Below are 22,423 nucleotides of genomic sequence, written 5' to 3'. Positions count from 1 at the left end.
TTTCCTTTGAGCTTCATCTCTGACTGTTGGCTGGGAATAGTGTATCTGATGAAAATAACGTGGAAACAATTTGCAAATGGCATTTAAAAAGACTCCATATTTCCTTTGTTTTCTGGTTGAAATAAAAACATACTCCAGTGGGGTTTCATATCTGTGTTCAGTATCCCAGTATGGGTCTAAAAGAAGATTAAACTGGTGGGTAAATGAAGGCTGACCCAGATACCGGGAAGGCTGCTGTGGTATGTAGTTGCCACCAGGGGGAGCTGCTGTTCTGTTTGTGAAGTTGCCTGTGCTGGAGGTAGAGGCTTGATGCTGCATGGGGGCGATGCTCAGAATACCAATCGACTCCGCTACGTTATCTTCTGTTTTCTTCTTTTTGACGCTTTCTTTCTTTCTCTCTCAATTTCTGTCAATGCAATAAAAATTACTTTATTGGAATGATGTAACTATGTACATATTTCCAAACCTGGGGGGAGAATACAACAGCCTTTCATGTTTCACTGGGGTATAAATATGGGTTGACACGCATGCCAAACTCTTTATCTATCGACAACCCGTCTTTATCTATTGACTTAGGGCAGGTCAGAGAACACAGAAATTAAATGAGACAATAGAACTTAGGACCTTGACTGGAATTGATGGTCATGACCTTGACCGTCTTTCTCTCACCTTCGACCTTACTCATCCACTAGTCGATATGTCTTCTGATTGATCAAGTCCGGCTGTCTAAATGTCGCCTGGGGGCCTGTTCATTGGTGGTGTTGTCAATCCTGTGTTTTCCGGTCAGCTTTGTTAAAGGGTTGTTCTGTGGGTGAAACCGTCGACCATGGAGGTCTCTGTTTCCCTCTCTTGTTGGCTCCTCTCTCTTTCCTTCTCTCTGCCTCCTCTCTGTCTTCTTCTTCCTCCTCTCTGTCTTACTCTCTTCCTCCTCTGTCTTCCTCTTCCTCCTCAATTTTTTTTTTAAAGGCAAATGGTTTGCGTTAGTCTCTCTAGTAAATTCATGTTATATTGTAAATTAATGTTTACAAGTCAAGCTTGTCAAAATAATAATTAGTAGAACAACAACGCAATGAAAATAACAGGGGCGTTGAACAGGTTTGTCGGTCTGTCAGACCCTGTCTCTTATTCTGCATCGGCCTGGACTGTGCTGCCAACACACAGCTCTGTCCTCCACCAAAACAACATTGTAGGCTGTTTTTATCAGGGGGGGAGGGTCTTTGATATTTACTCTTAATTATTTTATATTTCTGGTTCCGCAGATGTTTCTCCGGGTTCCTGTGTCGTCCTTTCTTATTGACCAGGCTGTGTGTGTAGTCAAGGTTTTTCTCAGGCTTTGATCAGTAACCATCGTCAAATGGTTTGGTGTTGTGTGCTCTCGTTTTAGGGCAGATTGCATTTCGCTTGTGTCGGGTTTTCCGAAGGGTATTTTTTTCCTCTTTGTTGTTTGTCTTTCAATCTGTGTTTTTTCCTCAGGGTGCTTTGCCTCCTGTTATTCACAGCTGATTGTGAACGCTTGTTTCCTCTTCATCTTCTCTTTAATCCCTTTTGTTTCTCTGCTCCTCCCATCGGGAATGGGTGTTGGAGGTAGAACGGTTGAACTTTTAAAAAAAACGACAGTTGAAAACAGACTGCATTATTGAACAGGTGTGCTTTTGAGAGATGCACCATAGCAGCTGGTGTGTACCTACTTTAATGGCTGGGAATGTGTTATAACACTACCATTTAACTCAACACTTATTAACCTCCCTGTTTCAGACAACAGCACTGACAAGGTGTATATTATGATGGAGGCTAGGCTGGTAGCCCTCTTCAAGACTGAAGCTGAATACACCATTCTGGACCGGTGAGTTATTCTCAGAACAAAGTTGGTGGAAGCATTCTGGACCAGTCAGTTATCCACTGAACCAAGTTGGTAGAACCATTCTGGACCAGTGAGTTACTCTTAGAACAAAGTTGGTGGAACCATTCTGGACCAGTGAGTTATTCTCCGAACCAAGTTGGTAGAACCAGCTAGGATAAAGACATGCTCTCTCAGACTACAAAGTTGCCATCTAGGAGGAGGCTTAATAGGATTTCACCAGATGAGTTTAGATTTCAAAATCTGTTCCCAGGTATTCCCATAACTAAAATGAAACATTGTTAAAATGTGTATCGTACTTATGCGACAATAGGTAATTGGTATTTCACTGTAACTAAGCCTTAAATGTCTAGCGCATTACGCTTTTTTGTGAGTAGAAATTCTGCTCCAGGTTGGGAAGGAAAATAATCAGCTCTCTGGGATGAGGACGAAATGTGGCTCCCAAATGGTGCCCTATTCCCTTAGTGCACTTTGAACGAGCGCAAAAGGACTCAAGCTAAAAGCAGTGCACTATGTAGGGAATAGGGCACCGTTTATGGAAACCCCCTCCTTTCAACTGAGTTTGTGAGGAATGCACTTCTAACTTTTCTCAGTTTCCTCCAGTGGAGGAGATGAGGTCCTGGTCCACACCTGCGGATTACCTGGTTTGGGGGGCCCGTTGCTGTCCCTTTTGACCTAGTCTAAAATCAAATAGACTCTGGATTTAGCCCAGAGAAATTTATAAATTATTCCAATTGGACTCTTAATATCTCACCCAGCACAGCCAGAAGAGGACTGGTCACCCCTCTGAGCCTGGGTCCTCTCTAGGTTTCTTCCTAAAATTCGGCCTTCTTAGGGAGTTTTTCCTAGCCACTGAAATTCAACACTACTGTTGTTTGCTCCTTGGGGTTTAAGGCTGGGTGTCTCTGTAAAGCACTTTGTGACAACTGCTGTTGTAAAAAGGGCTTTATAAATAAATTTGATTGATTGATTGATACAGGGCTGAGTACTGGAGGGAGGACATTCATCCCGTGGCCTGTTGCTCAGTGGAGTGGAGTCGGAGAGAGACTTTAGTTAGGCAACCGCAGAAGGGAGGTCTCTCGGAACATTAGGCCTTTTAGCATGGGTGTCCATCCAGGCTGTAACGTACTATGGGAGAGGACATCACCTTGAGGCCATGGAGATAATTAGATTTTTTTGCTGCGGCAGTGGGAAAGTTCTTGTGTTAGAATGTACAGTATATATTTGGTTTAGTTATTTTTATGTTTATGTGTATATTTTAGATTCCCTGGGAAGACACTGAAGGGAAAAAAGTACAAGCCTCTGTTTGAGTACTTTAGCAAGGTGAGAAATGTTTAATATTATTCTGTGAGAAACATATTTAATGCTGTCACTAAATTACTGTGTAGTTAATGATAACGCAGTATTGTTACTAAAGCGGTGACTTCAGTTATAATTTATTTATTGTCATTTATAAACCTGTGTTTATTAACTTGTTAGTTGAAGGCTAGAAGAGATATAAAATAGTTTTAAAGAAACTGTTTAAGTTGATGACAGAAACAATGCAGTGGAAGACCCAGAGATATATCTGCATTGGATGCGTAGTACTTAAAGGTCTCTTCCTTGAGGGACAGAAAAAAATCCAGTTAAGTGCTTGTTCAACATCTGGCAGAGTCATCTGGCACCAAAGTATACCTGTCGACAATGAGAAGTCCTAAAAGAAATGGCACTTTACTGGATTTCTTTGTGTGCCTTGAAGAGTTGAGCTTTTCCCAGTAAAGAAACATCGCCCAGATGTATAGCTTTGAACCATTTTCCCAGCTGCACTCAAACGTTTGCCTGGTACTTTACATTTCTGTTCGGTCACTGAAAGCACTGTGTCTGTGGTGTCTGCTTCGTAGTGTGTTGAGACCGGAGCCTTCCAGGTGGTGCTGGATAACTACGTCAGGGAGGAGGAGGGCACTGGAGTGGTACACCAGGCACCATACTTTGGCGCTGTGAGTACTAATTTGTCCCACGTACTTGCCCTTATTTTACCAGGTAACCACAAAAACGATATTTTCCACTGCAACGACCTGATGTACGGCTTCTAAGAGGCCGATGATGGGATGAATGTGCCAAATGTCATCTGGGTGTGATAAGTAGGCCGTAATTATTAGAATCCTTTTGTTTAACAATCGATTTATTGGTTGACTGCACAGTTTTATAATGACCAACTAAATAGATTACCCCCCAGACATGGTTCGTCTTGGAAATATAAGTAATCGATTGGTTGGTTCGTACCTGTAAACGCCAGAAATGTCAGGCACATGGGTCCCGTCTCAATGTGGTGGTACGTAGATGGCCGACACCAATGCCGGCTCCCTCTGCCCGGTAACGCAGTCACTGTTTCACACCCCAGGCTCTGACTCAGCCAATTTTCTGAGGGCTCTTTGTCGATTGGTTGGCTGTTGCCGGGCCGATTCTGTTCTTATTACTTTTATCTCAACCAATGGAAAGTGAGCAACATTGGCGTCCTTATCAGCCATAGCACCATGTTCTACTGTTAGCACCGTGTGTGAACTGATGGAGAGTTTCTTTCCCTCTCCCTCCTCAGACTTCTGCTGTCTTGTTGCGTCTGTCCCGCGTCGAGCAGGATTGCCGTGTGTGTGCCGAGTGCAATGTCGCTCGGTGTGTGTCTGTGTGTTGCCGGATGATTACCGTGTGTGTCTGTGTGTTGCCGGATGATTACCGTGTGTGTCTGTGTGTTGCAGGATGATTACCGTGTGTGTCTGTGTGTTGCAGGATGATTACTGTGTGTGTTTGTCTGTTGCAGGATGATTACTGTGTGTGTCTGTGTGTTGCCGGATGATTACCGTGTGTGTCTGTGTGTTGCAGGATGATTACCGTGTGTGTCTGTGTGTTGCAGGATGATTACCGTGTGTGTCTGTGTGTTGCAGGATGATTACCGTGTGTGTCTGTGTGTTGCAGGATGATTACTGTGTGTGTCTGTGTGTTGCAGGATGATTACTGTGTGTGTCTGTGTGTGGCAGGATGATTACCGTGTGTGTCTGTGTGTTGCAGGATGATTACCGTGTGTGTCTGTTTGTGGCAGGAGGATTACCGTGTGTGTCTGTGTGTGGCAGGATGATTACCGTGTGTGTCTGTGTGTTGCAGGATGATTACCGTGTGTGCACGGAATACAACATCATCCGGAGAGACCAGGCTCCCATCTGCCCCGTGGACGCCTCCGGGTGCTTCACCGCCGAAGTCACCGACTTTGTGGGACAGTATGTCAAGGTAAGTCTGTCGTCTTGAGAGGGAATGCGTGTGAGTGTGTATACGTGTGTTCCTAGGGATCCCACAGTGTGTGTGTGTGTAGGTGTGTTCTGCCGTCAGATTAGCTATTGTGGAAGGCACTTGTGGGTTCTGTCTGTCCTGTGAAATGGGTCAGTGTGCAGATCTTAATGACTTGTCAGGATGAATGTAGACTCACAGGACCGGTTCAAAGTTTGGACACACTTATCGTTTGTCCAAACATTTCACTGGCACTTCATGTGCGCTAGTCTGTCAGAAGTCCAGACATCACCACTGGCTCTCATCTTTCACTTTTGCCAACTGTAATCTGCACCTTTTAAAATATACATATAAATGTTAAGATGTATATTTTTCGGACATGTTATGCTTTGTGGACGGAGGCATGGCATGTTGGAATTGACAGATTGTTCTGGAATGGCCATCTGACTGGACACCAGACTACGCTGCAGGCGTCCCAGACCCCTGAACCACACTCGTCCACCGGACACTGGCTGTATACAGGAATGGTTTTATGTGTGCCAGTGTTGAAGCATGTGTGTCTGTTCCTTGCAGGATGCCGACAAGAACATCATCAGGTGGCTGAAAGAACATGGTCGTCTGGTGAACGCCAGCTCCTTTAAGCACAGCTACCCATTCTGTTGGAGGTGAGTCTAATACCAAACACACAGCTACCCATTCTGTTGGAGGTGAGTCTAATACCAAACACACAGCTACCCATTATGTTGGTGGTGAGTCCAATACCAAACACACAGCTACCCATTCTGTTGGTGGTGAGTCTAATACCAAACACACAGCTACCCATTCTGTTGGAGGTGAGTCTAATACCAAACACACAGCTACCCATTCTGTTGGAGGTGAGTCTAATACCAAACACACAGCTACCCATTCTGTTGGTGGTGAGTCTAATACCAAACACACAGCTACCCATTCTGTTGGTGGTGAGTCTAATACCAAACACACAGCTACCCATTCTGTTGGAGGTGAGTCTAATACCAAACACACAGCTACCCATTCTGTCAGAGGTGAGTCTAATACCAAACACACAGCTACCCATTCTGTTGGTGGTGAGTCTAATACCAAACACACAGCTACCCATTCTGTTGGAGGTGAGTCTAATACCAAACACACAGCTACCCATTATGTTGGTGGTGAGTCTAATACCAAACACACAGCTACCCATTCTGTTGGTGGTGAGTCTAATACCAAACACACAGCTACCCATTCTGTCAGAGCTGAGTCTAATACCAAACACACAGCTACCCATTCTGTCAGAGGTGAGGTAATAACCACATTGCTAGCCTTTCTGTCAGAGGTGAGGTAATAACCACATAGCTAGCCTTTCTGTCAGAGGTGAGGTTATAACCACATAGCTGGCCTTTCTGTTGAAGGTGAGTTACTTCACATAGCTGGCCTTTCAGTTGCTCTGTAAGTCCTCAAGTAACTTAAAGTACTAGAAAGCAAGCCAATGGTAATAGGTGTGTCCCGATAGCCTTTGCATTGACAGCCTGGAGTTGGTAGCCCTGAAGGAGCATTACATCACAGTGGAGACGTCAGCAGCATGAAGAGGAGCTGACCAGACGCTTTTTTGTCTTGGCCACATTAACATAGAGTCGATACGCTGCATAGTGCTGGCTCATCACAGTGGCCCCGCTCATCTCTTCGCTTTCCAGCCCAGGGACGGGAAGAGCAGCCCGGGGAAGGTCAGCCCGTCCCCCGCGCCCCCGCTCCAGAGTCCCCCCGCCGGCGCCCTTTGAGCATGCTGACCTCTGCTTGCCTCGTTAACCTCCGGTCGACGTTGGGAAACGTGCTCACGGTCACGTCCGCCGTAGTGGGTGTTGTTGATGCGGCTGAGAGCCGGCCACAGCGGCAGTCGCCCAACGTTTGGTGGACACGCTAGGGCTAGGGTTGTGGGTTCGGTTCCCACAGGGTGCCAATATTACTTCTTTTTTTTTTCTTGTGAATGATGCACTCACTGTAAAGTTGCTCGGGGTGTGTGAGTCTGTTAAATAACTTTATTTTGAAGGTAGTAATCAACAGTATTCGGTACGTGTGTAATGTGTCTTTCAACTCCCATTTCTAGGTCGGACACCCCTCTGATCTACAAGGCTGTCCCCAGCTGGTTCATCCGGGTGGAACACATGGTGGAAAAGCTGCTGGAAAACAATGACAAATGCTACTGGTAAGAAATTGTACATGTTATCTTCTTTGTTACCGTACTACCAGACAGCCAGGTGTTACCGTACTACCAGACAGCCAGGTGTTACCGTACTACCAGACAGCCAGGTGTTACCGTACTACCAGACAGCCAGGTGTTACCGTACTACCAGACAGCCAGGTGTTACCGTTCTGCCAGACAGCCAGGTGTTACCGTTCTGCCAGACAGCCACGTGTTACCGTTCTGCCAGACAGCCAGGTGTTACCGTACTGCCAGACAGCCAGGTGTTACCGTACTGCCAGACAGCCAGGTGTTACCGTACTGCCAGACAGCCAGGTGTTACCGTACTGCCAGACAGCCAGGTGTTACCGTTCTGCCAGACAGCCAGGTGTTACCGTACTGCCAGACAGCCAGGTGTTACCGTACTGCCAGACAGCCAGGTGTTACCATACTACCAGACAGCCAGGTGTTACCGTAGTAACAAACAGGCAAATGCATCTAGTAAGACATAAGACTACAACATATACATACAGCCAAGAGTTTCTGGTAAAGTTGTAGACTCACTGTCACAAACTGGTCCCTGAAGGGAGCATCTGAAGTGAATCTGAGCCAACAGCCCCTTTGCCCTTCAAGGCTTGTTCACCAAGCTAACAAGCTACTATTATGTAATCTGATTGCGGATTGCTGCTGTAGTACTGTTTTTGTCTGTGTGTGTGGCCTTTCTCATGCTCAAGCTGGCATTTGTCCTGCTCAGGCTAGCTTTTCTCATGCTCAAGCTGCCTTTTCTTGTGCTCAGACTGGCTTTTCTTGTGCTCTGACTGGCTTTTCTTGTGCTCTGACTGGCTTTTCTTGTGCTCAGACTGGCTTTTCTTGTGCTCAGACTGGCTTTTCTTGTGCTCAGACTGGCTTTTCTTGTGCTCAGACTGGCTTTTCTTGTGCTCAGACTGGCTTTTCTTGTGCTCAGACTGGCTTTTGTTCTCATGCAGGCTTTTCTCGTGCTCATGCAGGCTTTTCTCGTGCTCATGCAGGCTTTTCTCGTGCTCAAGCAGGCTTTTCTCGTGCTCAAGCAGGCTTTTCTCGTGCTCAAGCAGGCTTTTCTCGTGCTCAAGCAGGCTTTTGTATTGTTCAGCCTGGCTTTTGTATTGTTCAGCCTGGCTTTTGTATTGTTCAGCCTGGCTTTTGTATTGTTCAGCCTGGCTTTTGTATTGTTCAGCCTGGCTTTTTCTCTTGCTCTGGCTGGCTTTTTCTCTTGCTCTGGCTGGCTTTTTCTCTTGCTCTGGCTGGCTTTTCTTTTGCTCTGGCTGGCTTTTCTTTTGCTCAGGCTGGCTTTTTTCGTGTTCATTCTGGCTTTTCTATTGTTCAGGCTGGCTTTTCTCTTGCTCTGGCTGGCTTTTCTCTTGCTCTGGCTGGCTTTTCTCTTGCTCTGGCTGGCTTTTCTCTTGCTCTGGCTGGCTTTTCTCGTGCTCAGTCTGGCTTTTCTCGTGCTCAGTCTGGCTTTTCTCGTGCTCAGTCTGGCTTTTCTCTTGCTCTGGCTGGCTTTTCTCCTGCTCTGGCTGGCTTTTCTCATGCTCTGGCTGGCTTTTCTCGTGCTCAGTCTGGCTTTTCTATTGTTCAGGCTGGCTTTTCTCTTGCTCTGGCTGGCTTTTCTAGTGCTATTTCATTTAAATAGAGCATTTTATTGCTTAGTTGCTGTTAATTGTTTCAGAAAACCTTGGACCCTAGGAAGTTTTTTTTGAAGTTATTAAAGACCAGCCAAATGCTCAAAACTATACAGTCCCCACATAGCCCCCTTAACCCGAACTCTATATAATCCCCACATAGCCCCCTTAACCCTTACTCTATATAATCCCCACATAGCCCCCTTAACCCTTACTCTATATAATCCCCACATAGCCCCCTTAACCTGAACTCTATATAATCCCCACATAGCCCCCTTAACCCGAACTCTATATAATCCCCACATAGCCCCCTTAACCTGAACTCTATATAATCCCCACATAGCCACCTTAACCTGAACTCTATATAATCCCCACATAGCCCCCTTAACCCGAACTCTATATAATCCCCACATAGCCCCCTTAACCCGAACTCTATATAATCCCCACATAGCCCCCTTAACCTGAACTCTATATAATCCCCACATAGCCCCCTTAACCCGAACTCTATATAATCCCCACATAGCCCCCTTAACCCGAACTCTATATAATCCCCACATAGCCCCCTTAACCTGAACTCTATATAATCCCCACATAGCCCCCTTAACCTGAACTCTATATAATCCCCACATAGCCCCCTTAACCTGAACTCTATATAATCCCCACATAACCTCCTTAACCTGAACTCTATACAATCCCCACATAACCTCCTTAACCTGAACTCTATACAATCCCCACATAACCTCCTTAACCTGAACTCTATATAATCCCCACATAGCCCCCTTATCCTGAACTCTATACAATCCCCACATGGCCCCAATATCCCCCTTGTCAGCGTCATCGTTAGGGTAAAAATGTCCCTTTCATTTCAGTGTGGCATGTGTGTTTCGGTTTGTGAGTGGTTCTGTGTGTGGGTGTGTGAGAGTGTGTGTCACCTGCATTTTCTACCGCCATGTTGAAGTACGACTAATTTAACTTCTTTAAGGTTTTCTATCCTGTCCTCTCTAGAATTCAAGAAGCACCATTTTTATATGTTCTGTCAAATCCTCTGGGCCGCAGTGCTTCTTTTAGCCCATCCTGATGAACAAGAGACACACACTAGCTGTATACTGGTGGGCTGCCGGGGTAGCTAGTGTCCTGGGATGCACTGCTCTGCATTTCATTTTAGTTCTTAATTATTAAATTTGGTTAAAGCTCAATTTGATTAAAATGACTTTCTGTAGCTCTGTAATTTGATGAGTGTTGTGTTATGGGATTGATTTATTCCTGTTCCTTCTGAATCCAAGGCTAAACCAGGGTTAATCATTAACATGTGGGTTTATTTTATAATGCAGACTTGGTGGCCCTGGAACTCTAGACTTCAGGAAAGCAATTTGTCTTTAATGAAAAAATTTGAGTGCAAATTAATAGAATGGGATAATATCAAATAGCTTTTTTTTTTTGAAAATAATAAAAGAATGTTGTGGATTCATTGGTTAATTTTCAAGAGAGACCTGAAGGTTCTTTGTTTAAGTAAAAACCAGAAAAGGAACCAGGCAAGCCTAGTTCAGCCAGCTCACAATGAAGGGATGATTGTTATTGTCCCTGGCTGGTTTTGATCCAAGATTTCCTATGTGGAAAATCATGATGCCATTTAAACAGCAGGAATGTAACTTTTACCTCAGCCATTACATTCTTGCTGAAATAACGTGGGCAACAGACCGGTTATTAACGTAACTAAAGTGTACTCTTGTACAACGATTACTGTAGTTGGTCGTCCATACAATAACAGTTGATTAGCTGAATAGATCGAAGATTAACTTTACACTGCCAAAGCTATTTAATTACATGGCATAATGTTAGTTTTTCTTTCATTCGTGAATTACATTGATACAATAACTATCAATATAGGTGAAGATAACTGACTATTTCATCCAGTGAAAAGAGAGAATCGTGGAAACCCCTCTCACTGTGCAAGGGGTTTTCATCTATTACCCCCAAAAAAAGTTAAAATTAGAAAATCCACCAGAAATAGTCACAATAAACTCACTCACTCAGAGACATTTGCTTGTCTTGGCCGGCTCCGCAAAATGTTTTAAAAAAAGTAACACAAGTAAAAACGTATTTTTTGTGTAATTTGATTTGATTCACATTCCCAGAAATTGTAACTGAAAAAATGGGGTCCATACTTTAAAAATGTGAATTCTACTGCTTGGTGGTGAGGTCTTGGAATTTTGTAAATGCAGTCCAATCAGTTAAAAACAAAAAAATTAAAGTATTTCAGCTTCCACTTCCAGGCCCTAAAAGAACTCACTCACCGACTTCTCACTCACTGGTACTGACTAATGAGTCTACCATATCCTAAGTTGTCCTGGTTCCCAAAAGCATATTTTTTTAATATATTCTTTTTACCGCTTTTCTTCCCCAAAAAGTCACATTTCCGCTCATGTCTTTACGTTAACCCAGACGTTGGGAGAGTTGAAGACGATATTTGACCCATGAAGCCCACCCACCCCTGTTTTTCTGCTCCTCACCACAGTGCTCACCCAACCCGGAAGTTCTTGCCAGCAACAAACATGCTTGGAGGAGAACACATTCACCGGCTAACAGCAGCGATTGAGATAAATCAAACGCATGCACCACACAGAACACTTTGCAACGAAATTCTGCAAAACAAGCACAACATTCCACTGGAAAATAAAGAGCTTCCAGTGTACCAGTGCACATTGACACTGTAGGTGTGATCTTAGCATTAAACTCCTGTCTGCAATGACACTACTATACTAAAAGGGCCGGTAAACCTTTCTGCCTCCTCTGAGATTTCAGCCCAGGATGGAAAACAAACAATTCCATTTTATGACTTGGTTTATTGTTGTACGCCAAGTTCATCTTTACATCTGATCACATTGTATGGATGCATTGAGATGCTCTTGTATATCTATATCTTGGTAATTTAGCTAGTTCTTAGTGATCCACCAGCCTTAGTGTTTGACTCATTACAGAAACACTTTCAGGACAGATGGCACCCGACTTTATCTAACACGTCACGAGCAACACTCTAAATCAGTCTCCACTTCAGGTTTCGTTGGTAGGTACCCCAGAGGACCAGAGAGGAGTTGGTCTTTATGTTAGACCTGGGACACAGGGGGAGTCCAATACCAAAGAAAATCGGATGGTTGCATTAATCCGGGTCGGCAGGTGCAGAGATGAGAACCCCCGATCCAAACAACATGTTGTAGAAAGGACCAGTTCCACTGCAGTTAACTGGAGCCCCCATTCCATGTAGAGTACTAAGTAAGGATTAGGTTGCCATTTGCCATTTGGAAGGCGTCACGGATGTTGGAACTGTTCACTGCATCTACCTCGACACAGCAGCAGCACACTCTTGAAAATCTTCATTCACCATGGCAGAGAGGTGGAGGGGAGACAAATCATTAAACTGATATATTGGGTACCTAAATAGAATGCCTCTCACAAATGGGAATTGATGAACTCATTCAGCCACAGGAACCTGATGCCATTTATACCGAGGTATTCTCCGGGGGTGTGGGGAGCGGCTTGGCCCAAAAACAGCACGTTGAGTCGGCAATGATCCTCTATCGCCTTGGTACTGCCCTAGTTGTGCAGTATGTACCCTGGTGACAAGCAGTGCACTTTATAATCAGTGGGGAGCTTTTTAGGATGCAACCGTGGAGAATTGAAGGTGGAAAAGAGAGGTACAAGATGCCTCCCTGGGAGGCATGTTTAACCTTTCTGGTTCACCTTAATGAAGAAAGACTCTATCTCTGTTTTATTTTTATGGTTGAGAAGTGACATGAAATCCAATAAAGGCCAGTTTGATCTGCCTTTTTGCTAAAACACAGAAGTTATGCTAGCTAGCTCTTAGTTCTAATACGCTACTGGTTAGCCAGTTCTCCAGTCTTGTCCCAGAGGAGTGCTCTCCTGCTGCGCTAAATCTGTGCTCATGATTCTCTAAACGTGTGTATGAACCATAAATCCATATTAATGTTATACCCTCACATGTGTTCAACCGTCTCATTATACCCTTTTAAAACGCTCACCACCCACTGTGTAGGTATGTGCTCTGTTAGTGGTGCCAGAGCATCAGATACGATCGGAGGCAGGTGTACTTGATGGATGAAGGAGATTCAGATTTTAAATAGACTGGGACACGGTTCGTACCACATAGATGGCTAACCTGTGGGGTTTGTCGTCAAGGCGAAAGCATTTCAGGGAAATCGTCCCTGTCACATTTGCTTGTATTGTTTCCCCCTGTGAGTAGAAACGAAGTGCAGACTTTGTCTTCAGCCGGGAATGGACCCCAAGGAGATGGGAGACGAGTAGAGGTCTAGCCGGATGAAATGAGAGCATATTAACGTCTTAATAATGTGATTTCCAGCCTCTCTTTGTTGAGTTCCTGAAATGAACTGCGTTGTCTGTCAGAACGTCACTGTAGGAATGAGGAAAAGATGCAGACGGAGAGGACCAATAACGACGTCTTAATGTGATTTCCTGTCCTCCGGTGGTGTCTGCTGTTCTGATGGTTGGGTACAGACCACTCTGCCCCCCCCACACGCAAAAGATGACATCAATTCAGTTTTGACACAGGATGTACATATAAAAGTGTAGGGGGAATTTATATTTTTGTTAAATGACGGTAAGTCAGGTCATATTGTTCATGGGTCTCACTTACACTTGCACACCCTCGTGATTTCACAAGACCTTTACACAAATCCTGTGCTATTAATTTGTCAGGGTTGATTAAGTTCATTTTTGTATGACGTAGTCAGACATTTCATAACTGCCCTTGGATTTTCAGTTCTCTTGTTCAGTCTTATAACCTCAACATATCGGATCAGTCAGATTGTCATCAAAACAGATCAGTTGTATGAATTACTGCATCAACTCAGTCGGATGAACCAGATAATTTTCAAATCAGTAAAATGAATAGGTCAGATGAATCAAATCAGTCACATGAATCAGATCGTCTGATCGTAAACACACAGCTCATCTTCCTGTATTCTCATATATAGGCACCACCAAAAATAATACATATATGAATCTATTTTTACCAGAAGATGCAGACGGGATTTTATCATAACCATCCTTGACATGAGTGGACATTAACTGCTCTCTCTGTGGGCTTGGGTGTTATTCAAGAGCTCTGGTCCCATGTGTTTTTGCTGGTAGGAGTCTTAAGTCCCCTCTTGGTCCTGTTCTGAACAATATCATATAACCAGTGGATGCGGCCAATCAGCTGCATCCACTGGCTGACCGATTTGTCCGAGGCTATTAGACAATACTGTCTTTGTACAACTCCTTCCTCTTGATGTGTTTCAGGCTATTATACACGACTGTCTTCATATCTCCTCATTAAAGTTGATCTGACTCTCCAAGCTAACATCCCACACCCCCCTCGCACTCCATTTCTCCTCCTCTCTCAAATTCCCAGGGTTCCTGAGTTTGTACGTGAGCGTCGTTTTGGTAACTGGCTCAGGGAGGCGCGTGATTGGGCTGTTTCCAGGAACCGCTACTGGGGCACACCCATTCCCCTCTGGTGCAGTGACGACTTTGAGGAGGTCAGTTGCAGTCCACCTGACACACATCGGGAAGTTTCTGACACTGGCTCATTCTTCTTCCTCGCGGTGCCGACAACCTGCACCAGACATCACTTATGGGGCACATTTTTTAACTATTTTAAATTATTGTGTGTTAAATAATCTGCAACTATGGGGAGATGCTTAAGATTTGTAAAGACCTTTCCAGGTCTTTACAAAATAACATAAGAACAAGAACTAACGAGTTCCGCTTCCATTAACTCCTTGAACTTCTCATCTATGACCCTAACCCCTGAGAATATCTCCCTATGTCCAATTCCCTCTTCACCAGCTGAGGGTGAAACATGGTACGATAGACTAACATACAAAATGGCTTCAATTAGCCCTCGCTGGTGCTTGGCCTGAAAGACCTTCTGAATTCAGATGTCAGAATTGGGTTGTTTGAGTCTTTGAAAAATGAAAGGATCAACTCTCTCCGACTAAAAGAAGGACGGCGAGCGGAGAGCAAGCGGAGGAGTGACCTGCTTCCTAGAAATAGCAGTCTGCCTGGGTCTGTTACCAGGCGGCAGTGGTCTCTGGAGGGGCAGTGGCTCCCTGAGCTCCAGAAGACATGGAGGGTGGGGGACTGGAGCCCCACCCCATCTCACATGCTACAGTCGTATCTGGGCCAGCTACCTGACTTTGTCTGAAATTGGAACAGGATCACAGACCCACACTGGAACACTTTTTAAACAAACTTGGTTAGGCAGGAAGCCCCACCTGAGTGATGTTGAGGTGGCTGCCTCGTATATAACCAACAATAATGTCTCGGACACAGTCATCAATGTCCGGTATATAACCGACAATAATGTCTGGAACATAGTTAACAATGTCCCGTATATTACCAACAATAATGTCTGGAACATAGTTAACAATGTCCCGTATATTACCAACAATAATGTTTAGAACATAGTCAATAATGTCCGGTATATAATCGACAATAATGTCTGGAACATAGTCATCAATGTCCGGTATATAACCGACAATAATGTCTGGAACATAGTTAACAATGTCCCGTATATTACCAACAATAATGTTTGGAACATAGTCAATAATGTCCGGTATATAATCGACAATAATGTCTGGAACATAGTCAACAATGTCCGGTATATAACCGACAATAATGTCTGGAACATAGTCAACAATGTTCGGTATATAACCGACAATAATGTCTGGAACACAGTCAACAATGTCCGGTATATAACCGACAATAATATCTGGAACATAGTCAACAATGTCCGGTATATAACCGACAATAATTCCTGAGACATAGTCAACATTGTCCACTATATAACCGACAATAATGTTTGTTTTGTGTACGAATAACGACATTGAAAGCATTGTTACGTGACGGTACAGCAAGGCCTTAAGTTTTTGGTCTACCAGCCGTTGTGGCAAGTAGTACAAACCTTTTTTCCAGAGAAAATATTTTTCCCCTGATTATGCCCTAAAACCTAAATAATGAATGAGTATTCTGTGTGAAGTATCTTTACTAATAAATATATTAGCACTTACCAGTATGAATAAACCATATTTGGTATATGTTTTCTTTTTTTTTAACCAATTTGAATCTGCCCTATGTAATGAAAAATGGATTTCATGTGCCACTACCCAGCTTTCACCTGACTAGGGTAGTAGTATATTCGTTGGCAATTGCAATTTAAAGTTAAACCAACACGGGTAAAAAACAAGAATTTGATCAAAGCAATGTAAATAGCTAAGGCAGATACTTTTTTTGTTTTAGTTTAACAACTTGACATTAGACCATATTTATTTCCTGCAAAAAAGATGTGAAAGTCTTGATTGGTGTAATGCTCTGTGTCAGTCAGACCACATGAAGATCAGGAGAATAACCCTTTCTACATTCAGCCCAAGTACACTGCAGCCCCTTCCATCAAAATAAATTAATTTTGTGTGGCTAGTATTGATGCTTCCGGGATTTTCCGTCCCTGCTCATATCCCCTGTAAAGTTACAGGTAGCCTTGAAGTGGAAGTGTTGGCTCATTAACCAAAAGGCGCGTTTGTTCAAATTCGTGAGCCGACGAGGTTGAAAATGTGTCGCTGTCTGTTAGAGCAAGCCATTTTACCCCTTGGTTAGTGACTGCTTCCTTTGAGGATGAGCTACGGCTATCTTTCTACTTTGTCTGCTTGAAGGGACAGTACAAGATTTTTCGAATAAAGTATTTTTTTTATAATTACCTAGAGAGATTTGTTAATGGATGGTATGCAGGATCAAAAGCTTTACTTAGCAATCAGTAGCAATCAGTATTTTATAAATGTTTGGGGTAAATATTGTTTGGGGTAGACGGAATATAGTTTTTTACGATATGCTGAATCAGCCGTTGCCGTTGCTGGCAAATGCATTTTCAAAACAACTGATCTTCTGATGTAGTATGAGTTGTTTGGTGCATTTTAGAGGTTTTTATACGATGATTAGATGCATTTTCACTAAACATTGTAGTCATTCATTCACCAATGAGACAACCAATTTTATCTGTAACAAAACAAAACATTAAAACCGTTTTTTTTGGGATTTCCTACAAGCTACTGTCATAAGAAACAAGGTTCTATCCACTTCATCGAGTAATAAAGGGAAATTTGTCCACTTCACCTATATCTTTAGAGCTTAAGTGTTGTCTGTGACACTATGGCTTCTTTTTGACTGATACGGCATAATCCAACTCTTGGAAAACATGACAGCAATATTGAGTATGTTGCTGGCTAGAACCTAGTTCCTGATTGGTGTGTAGAAAAGAAACGACATCTCTCAATGCTGCACTGACCTTCAGAATGATGTCAGTCCCTGCATGGTGATCCTGACGTCCGGCCTAAACAGCCTGATTTACATTTACTATGTGTCCTTGTCCAGGTGGTGTGTGTGGGGTCCATGGCTGAACTGGAGGAGCTGACGGGAGTCAAAGTAACCGATCTCCATCGAGAGAGGTGAGTCACCAATGCTAGCACACATGCTAGCACACATGCTAGCACACATGCTAGCACACATGCTAGCACACATGCTAGCACACATGCTAGCACACATGCTAGCACACATGCTAGCACACATATTCTTAACCATAGGGCCGCGGCCCACACCTGGGCCGCGAGCGCCACCTGGAGGGCCGCAAAAAAGTTTACGTTTTTTACCTGTGGGCCGGGAGGGCCGCGGGACCGAACAAGTTATCAATTGAAGACAGCAGAATGACCACTGTTGTAAGACAGCTGCAATACACCATTACACCACTAGTGGCAGTAATGCCTCTGTTAGTTGTTGACTATCACGCGCCAATAAGCAGAAGAAGACACTCAGTCAACCGTAGCCTGTTATGGAAAAGTTAATATGGAGAAGTTTTTAAAGCGGAAAAGTGGAGACCAAAGTCGCGCCAACCCGGCACAAAAGTCAAGATTTTGACGCAAATACAATCCTGACTTCATTAAGTATGGATTTGTGAATGGAGGTGACGAGGCAGAGCCGAGAGCCCAGTGTGTGGAGTGTGGGCTGATGCTATCCAATGAAGCACTGAAGCCTTCGAAACTAAAGCGGCATCTAGAAACCAAACATCCATCGCTTGTGGGAAAGTCGGTGGAATTTTTCAAGCGAAAAGAAAATGGGCTTCAGATGCAGAAAAAGTCTGTTGTGTCACTGACTGGAACTTCTAAATGCGCTTTGAAAGCCAGCTACCTCGTAGCCAGACGAGTGGCACAGACTAAGAAAGCATTCACTATAGCGGAGGAGCTAGTTTTACCTGCCGCTGTGGATATGTGCCGTGAGATGATTGGAGAGGCTGCTGCAAAAACTGCTAAAAATGATGTTGCTTTGCCCTCACATCTGGAATCTCAGCTTCTGGAAGTAGCCACTGACAGTACTTTAAAGTTGCAGTGGGACAGACTGGATCTGGGCTCCTTCTGGATTGCTGTCTCAAAAGACTACCCCTGTCTAGCACTGAGGGCTGTGAAACTACTCCTCGCATTCACAACTACATACCTGTGTGAATCAGGATTCTCCATTGTGGCCACAACTAAGACCAAGGCCCGAAATAGACTCAAAGCAACACTGGAGGCTACTCTGAGAGTGAGCCTTTCCCCCATTCCACCCAGGCTGGATCTGATCATGTCTGTGAAGCAGGCCCAAGTGTCTCATTAAGAGGGGAACATAAATAGAGTTGTAGCTTGTCCAAATTGGACTGTTGTGACTGTTATTGTTCATTTATAACAGATACGAAGAGCAACTCCAGGTTCTGCCATGCAAAAAAGTTGACTGCTGAAACAATAATCAAAATTATTTTGCACTTTATTTCAATTTGCACTTTGTTTCAATTTTCATTTACAAATTATTTATTTAATTTGAAAAATATTTTAGAAACATATTGTTTGTTTTTATTTATTTTTGTTTGTTTTTATTTATTTTTATTGATATACTTTTTCTATATATTTTTTTTTTGTAAGTAAAATTTCTCAAATAAAATTGTTCTTGATGCAGACTGATTTGTCCCATGAATTGTGTGTTTGGCATCTTGTTGTGTGCAGGTTTACATACACATGAATAATGAACTGATAAACTGCAAGTGAATTTCGTTAAAGTATTGAATACAAATCAAACCACGGGTGAGATCAATAAACCAATACAGTGCTAATATTTGAATGGGCCCTGGGCCACTTTGTATTTTAAAATTTGGGCCCCGATATCAAAAAGGTTAAAAACCCCTGTGCTAGCACACATGCTAGCACACAGACGCTTGGAGATGCTGGTGGGAGCAACAGCGGCTCTCTGGGAGGAGAAGGCCCGGGTCACCTCTTGCTCCCCCAAACCGGTTGCCCCTTGGCTCTGTGTCCTATGAACCTGAAATGTTTAAAGCGACAACTGATCAACTCGATAATGATAGGTTTAAAGGTACTTCAAGTGATATGACGTAGATTCGTAAAGTGAAAAGCGAGGCAGTCCAATGTGCGCAACAACGAATTGTGTGTCTGCTTGACGTGTAAGGTCTTCTGTCCGTAGTCGGCGTCAACCGGTTCTGTGCAAGAGTCAAGTCTTTTGTCTCTCGCTTACGCCCATCTCATATCGCCATGCCGACCTTCAGGCGAAGATTTCTAAAACCTCTTGCTGATGGTGTTTCCCTCTGTCCGCAGCATCGACCAGCTGACCATCCCGTCTCGCTGTGGGAAGGGCGATCTCAGGAGGGTCACGGAGGTGTTTGACTGCTGGTTCGAGTCCGGCAGCATGCCCTACGCTCAGGCCCACTACCCCTTTGAAAACCGCAAGGAGTTTGAAGACACCTTCCCAGCTGACTTCATTGCTGAGGGCATCGACCAGACCAGAGGATGGTGAGACAGAGACACTGCTGAAGGACAGAGACACTGCTGAAGGACAGAGACACTGCTGAAGGACAGAGACACTGCTGAAGGACAGAGACACTGTTGAAGGACAGAGACACTGTTGAAGGACAGAGACACTGTTGGTTGGTCGGTCAGTCAGTCAGCCAATCAGTCATTCAATGTTGTGACGTTCCATTTCAGGTTCTACACTCTCTTGGTGCTCTCCACGGCTCTGTTTGGAAAACCACCGTTCAAGAATGTCATCGTCAATGGACTGGTGCTGGCCAGGTCAGTGTCTGTGTGGGATGGTGTGTGTGGGATGGTGTGTGGGTGTGTGTGGGATGGTGTGTGTGTGTGTGTGTGGGGGGGGGGGGGGATGTTGTGTGTGTGTGTGTGTGTGTGTGTGTGTGTGTAGGGTGTATTCCTCCCACATAACCTGCTTGTAAATGTCAACCTGTCTTTCCTAATGATCCCGCTCTTACTGTACGAGTCCCAAGTAGAACCCTGTTATCACATGGAGCCATTCTTTTGACCAGGACCCCACACCCAGGTAGTGCCCTCCAAAGGGTGTAGGTTGCAATTCTGGACCATATCTTCTAAGTTCTTCTGGTGTGCCTCTCGGCTCTGCTTGGACAGCGTGTGTTAAAACACTGACCTGGGCTTCATTTATCCCCCTAATTACACACTGTTCCTCTGCCTGTCATAAACCCACCCCTCTCTTTTCCTGTCTTACACCCACCCACCCACCCCTCTCTTTTCCTGTCTTTCTCCAACTCTCCTCTCTTAGCGATGGACAGAAGATGAGTAAACGTAAGAAGAACTACCCAGACCCAGGTGTGGTGGTGAAGAACTATGGCGCTGATGCCCTGAGGTAACACTGCTGACAAACACACTCACATGGCCCAATCACAGCTGCTGGTTTAATCTGCTGTTGATTTTAACTGCACAGTCGTTTGTTCGTTTGCCGTTGGCACCTCAGCGGCCCTGTCATATGGTAATTAGGAAGACCCAGTGTAATCTAACCATATGGCCCCTTGCCAAACAGCTACATCTGATTACTCTGAATTATCCTCCCTGTTCTTTGATGGGGAAAGCCCTGTAAAGTCAAAGCTGAGTTCCGGTGTGTTCTGGGCAGTATTTATCCACGAGAGAACACGGACAGACTTGAGAAGACGCAGTACATCACTGTGTCACACATGAGTATTTTCTGTTGAAATGTTTCACTTTATGTAGCTCGCCTCCTGACTGCATGAGAATGGAATGAAGTGAGTAATGGAGTGGGGGAGTCTGGTTGTTCTGATGACCTCATTTCCCGTTAGTGGAGATTTCTGAGGCTGTGACATCATCAGAGAGCTTCCAATTCTGAATGTTTGGTAAGAAATATTGGTTCCGGTGCAACCCTTACTAACATTATTTCCCTCTCCCTCCCCCCGCCAGGCTCTACCTGATCAACTCCCCAGTAGTTAGAGCTGAGAACCTGCGTTTTAAAGAGGAAGGAGTCAGAGATGTTCTGAAGGATGTCTTCCTCCCCTGGTACAATGCCTACCGTTTCCTGATTCAGAACGTCCAGAGACTCCACAAGGTGATTAGTTAACCCAGCCCCACTCTCTATAACTTAACCCCAGCCCCACTCTCTATAACTTAACCCCAGCCCCACTCTCTATAACTTAACCCCAGCCCCACTCTCTATAACTTAACCCAGCCCCACTCTCTATAACTTAACCCCAGCCCCACTCTCTATAACTTAACCCCAGCCCCACTCTCTATAACTTAACCCAGCCCCACTCTCTATAACATAACCCCAGTCCCACTCTCTATAACATAACCCCAGTCCCACTCTCTATAACTTAACCCCAGTCCCACTCTCTATAACTTAACCCCAGTCCCACTCTCTGTAACATAACCCCAGTCCCACTCTCTATAACTTAACCCCAGTCCCACTCTCTATAACATAACCCCAGTCCCACTCTCTATAACTTAACCCCAGTCCCACTCTCTGTAACATAACCCCAGTCCCACTCTCTGTAACATAACCCCAGTCCCACTCTCTGTAACATAACCCCAGTCCCACTCTCTGTAACATAACCCCAGTCCCACTCTCTGTAACATAACCCCAGTCCCACTCTCTATAACTTAACCCCAGTCCCACTCTCTATAACTTAACCCCAGTCCCACTCTCTGTAACTTAACCCCAGTCCCACTCTCTATAACATAACCCCAGTCCCACTCTCTATAACGTAACCCCAGTCCCACTCTCTATAACGTAACCCCAGTCCCACTCTCTGTAACTTAACCCCAGTCCCACTCTCTGTAACTTAACCCCAGTCCCACTCTCTATAACATAACCCCAGTCCCACTCTCTATAACTTATCCCCAGTCCCACTCTCTATAACATAACCCCAGTCCCACTCTCTGTAACTTAACCCCAGTCCCACTCTCTATAACATAACCCCAGTCCCACTCTCTATAACTTAACCCCAGTCCCACTCTCTATAACATAACCCCAGTCCCACTCTCTATAACTTAACCCCAGTCCCACTCTCTATAACTTAACCCCAGTCCCACTCTCTGTAACATAACCCCAGTCCCA

General features: G+C 44.5%; 1 protein-coding gene across 3 annotated transcripts in view; it reads left to right on the top strand.

Moving 5' to 3' along the window:
• Positions 1-22,423, top strand: part of iars1 (isoleucyl-tRNA synthetase 1) — a 45,768-nt gene that overhangs the window by 6,318 nt on the left and 17,027 nt on the right. For all 3 annotated transcript variants that reach the window (XM_034296547.1, XM_034296548.1, XM_034296552.1), the window contains 12 exons: positions 1,756-1,843; positions 3,121-3,181; positions 3,739-3,834; positions 4,994-5,116; positions 5,687-5,778; positions 7,215-7,313; positions 14,376-14,502; positions 17,390-17,463; positions 19,648-19,842; positions 20,035-20,121; positions 20,621-20,704; positions 21,271-21,415. In XM_034296547.1, coding sequence (XP_034152438.1) covers positions 1,756-1,843; positions 3,121-3,181; positions 3,739-3,834; positions 4,994-5,116; positions 5,687-5,778; positions 7,215-7,313; positions 14,376-14,502; positions 17,390-17,463; positions 19,648-19,842; positions 20,035-20,121; positions 20,621-20,704; positions 21,271-21,415 — 1,271 coding nt within the window. The remainder of the gene's footprint in view (positions 1-1,755; positions 1,844-3,120; positions 3,182-3,738; positions 3,835-4,993; positions 5,117-5,686; positions 5,779-7,214; positions 7,314-14,375; positions 14,503-17,389; positions 17,464-19,647; positions 19,843-20,034; positions 20,122-20,620; positions 20,705-21,270; positions 21,416-22,423) is intronic.

Source organism: Esox lucius, chromosome 2 (genome assembly GCF_011004845.1).
Source record: "Esox lucius isolate fEsoLuc1 chromosome 2, fEsoLuc1.pri, whole genome shotgun sequence".
Lineage (NCBI taxonomy): Eukaryota > Metazoa > Chordata > Actinopteri > Esociformes > Esocidae > Esox > Esox lucius.
This window is presented reverse-complemented; position numbering and strand designations above follow the sequence as displayed.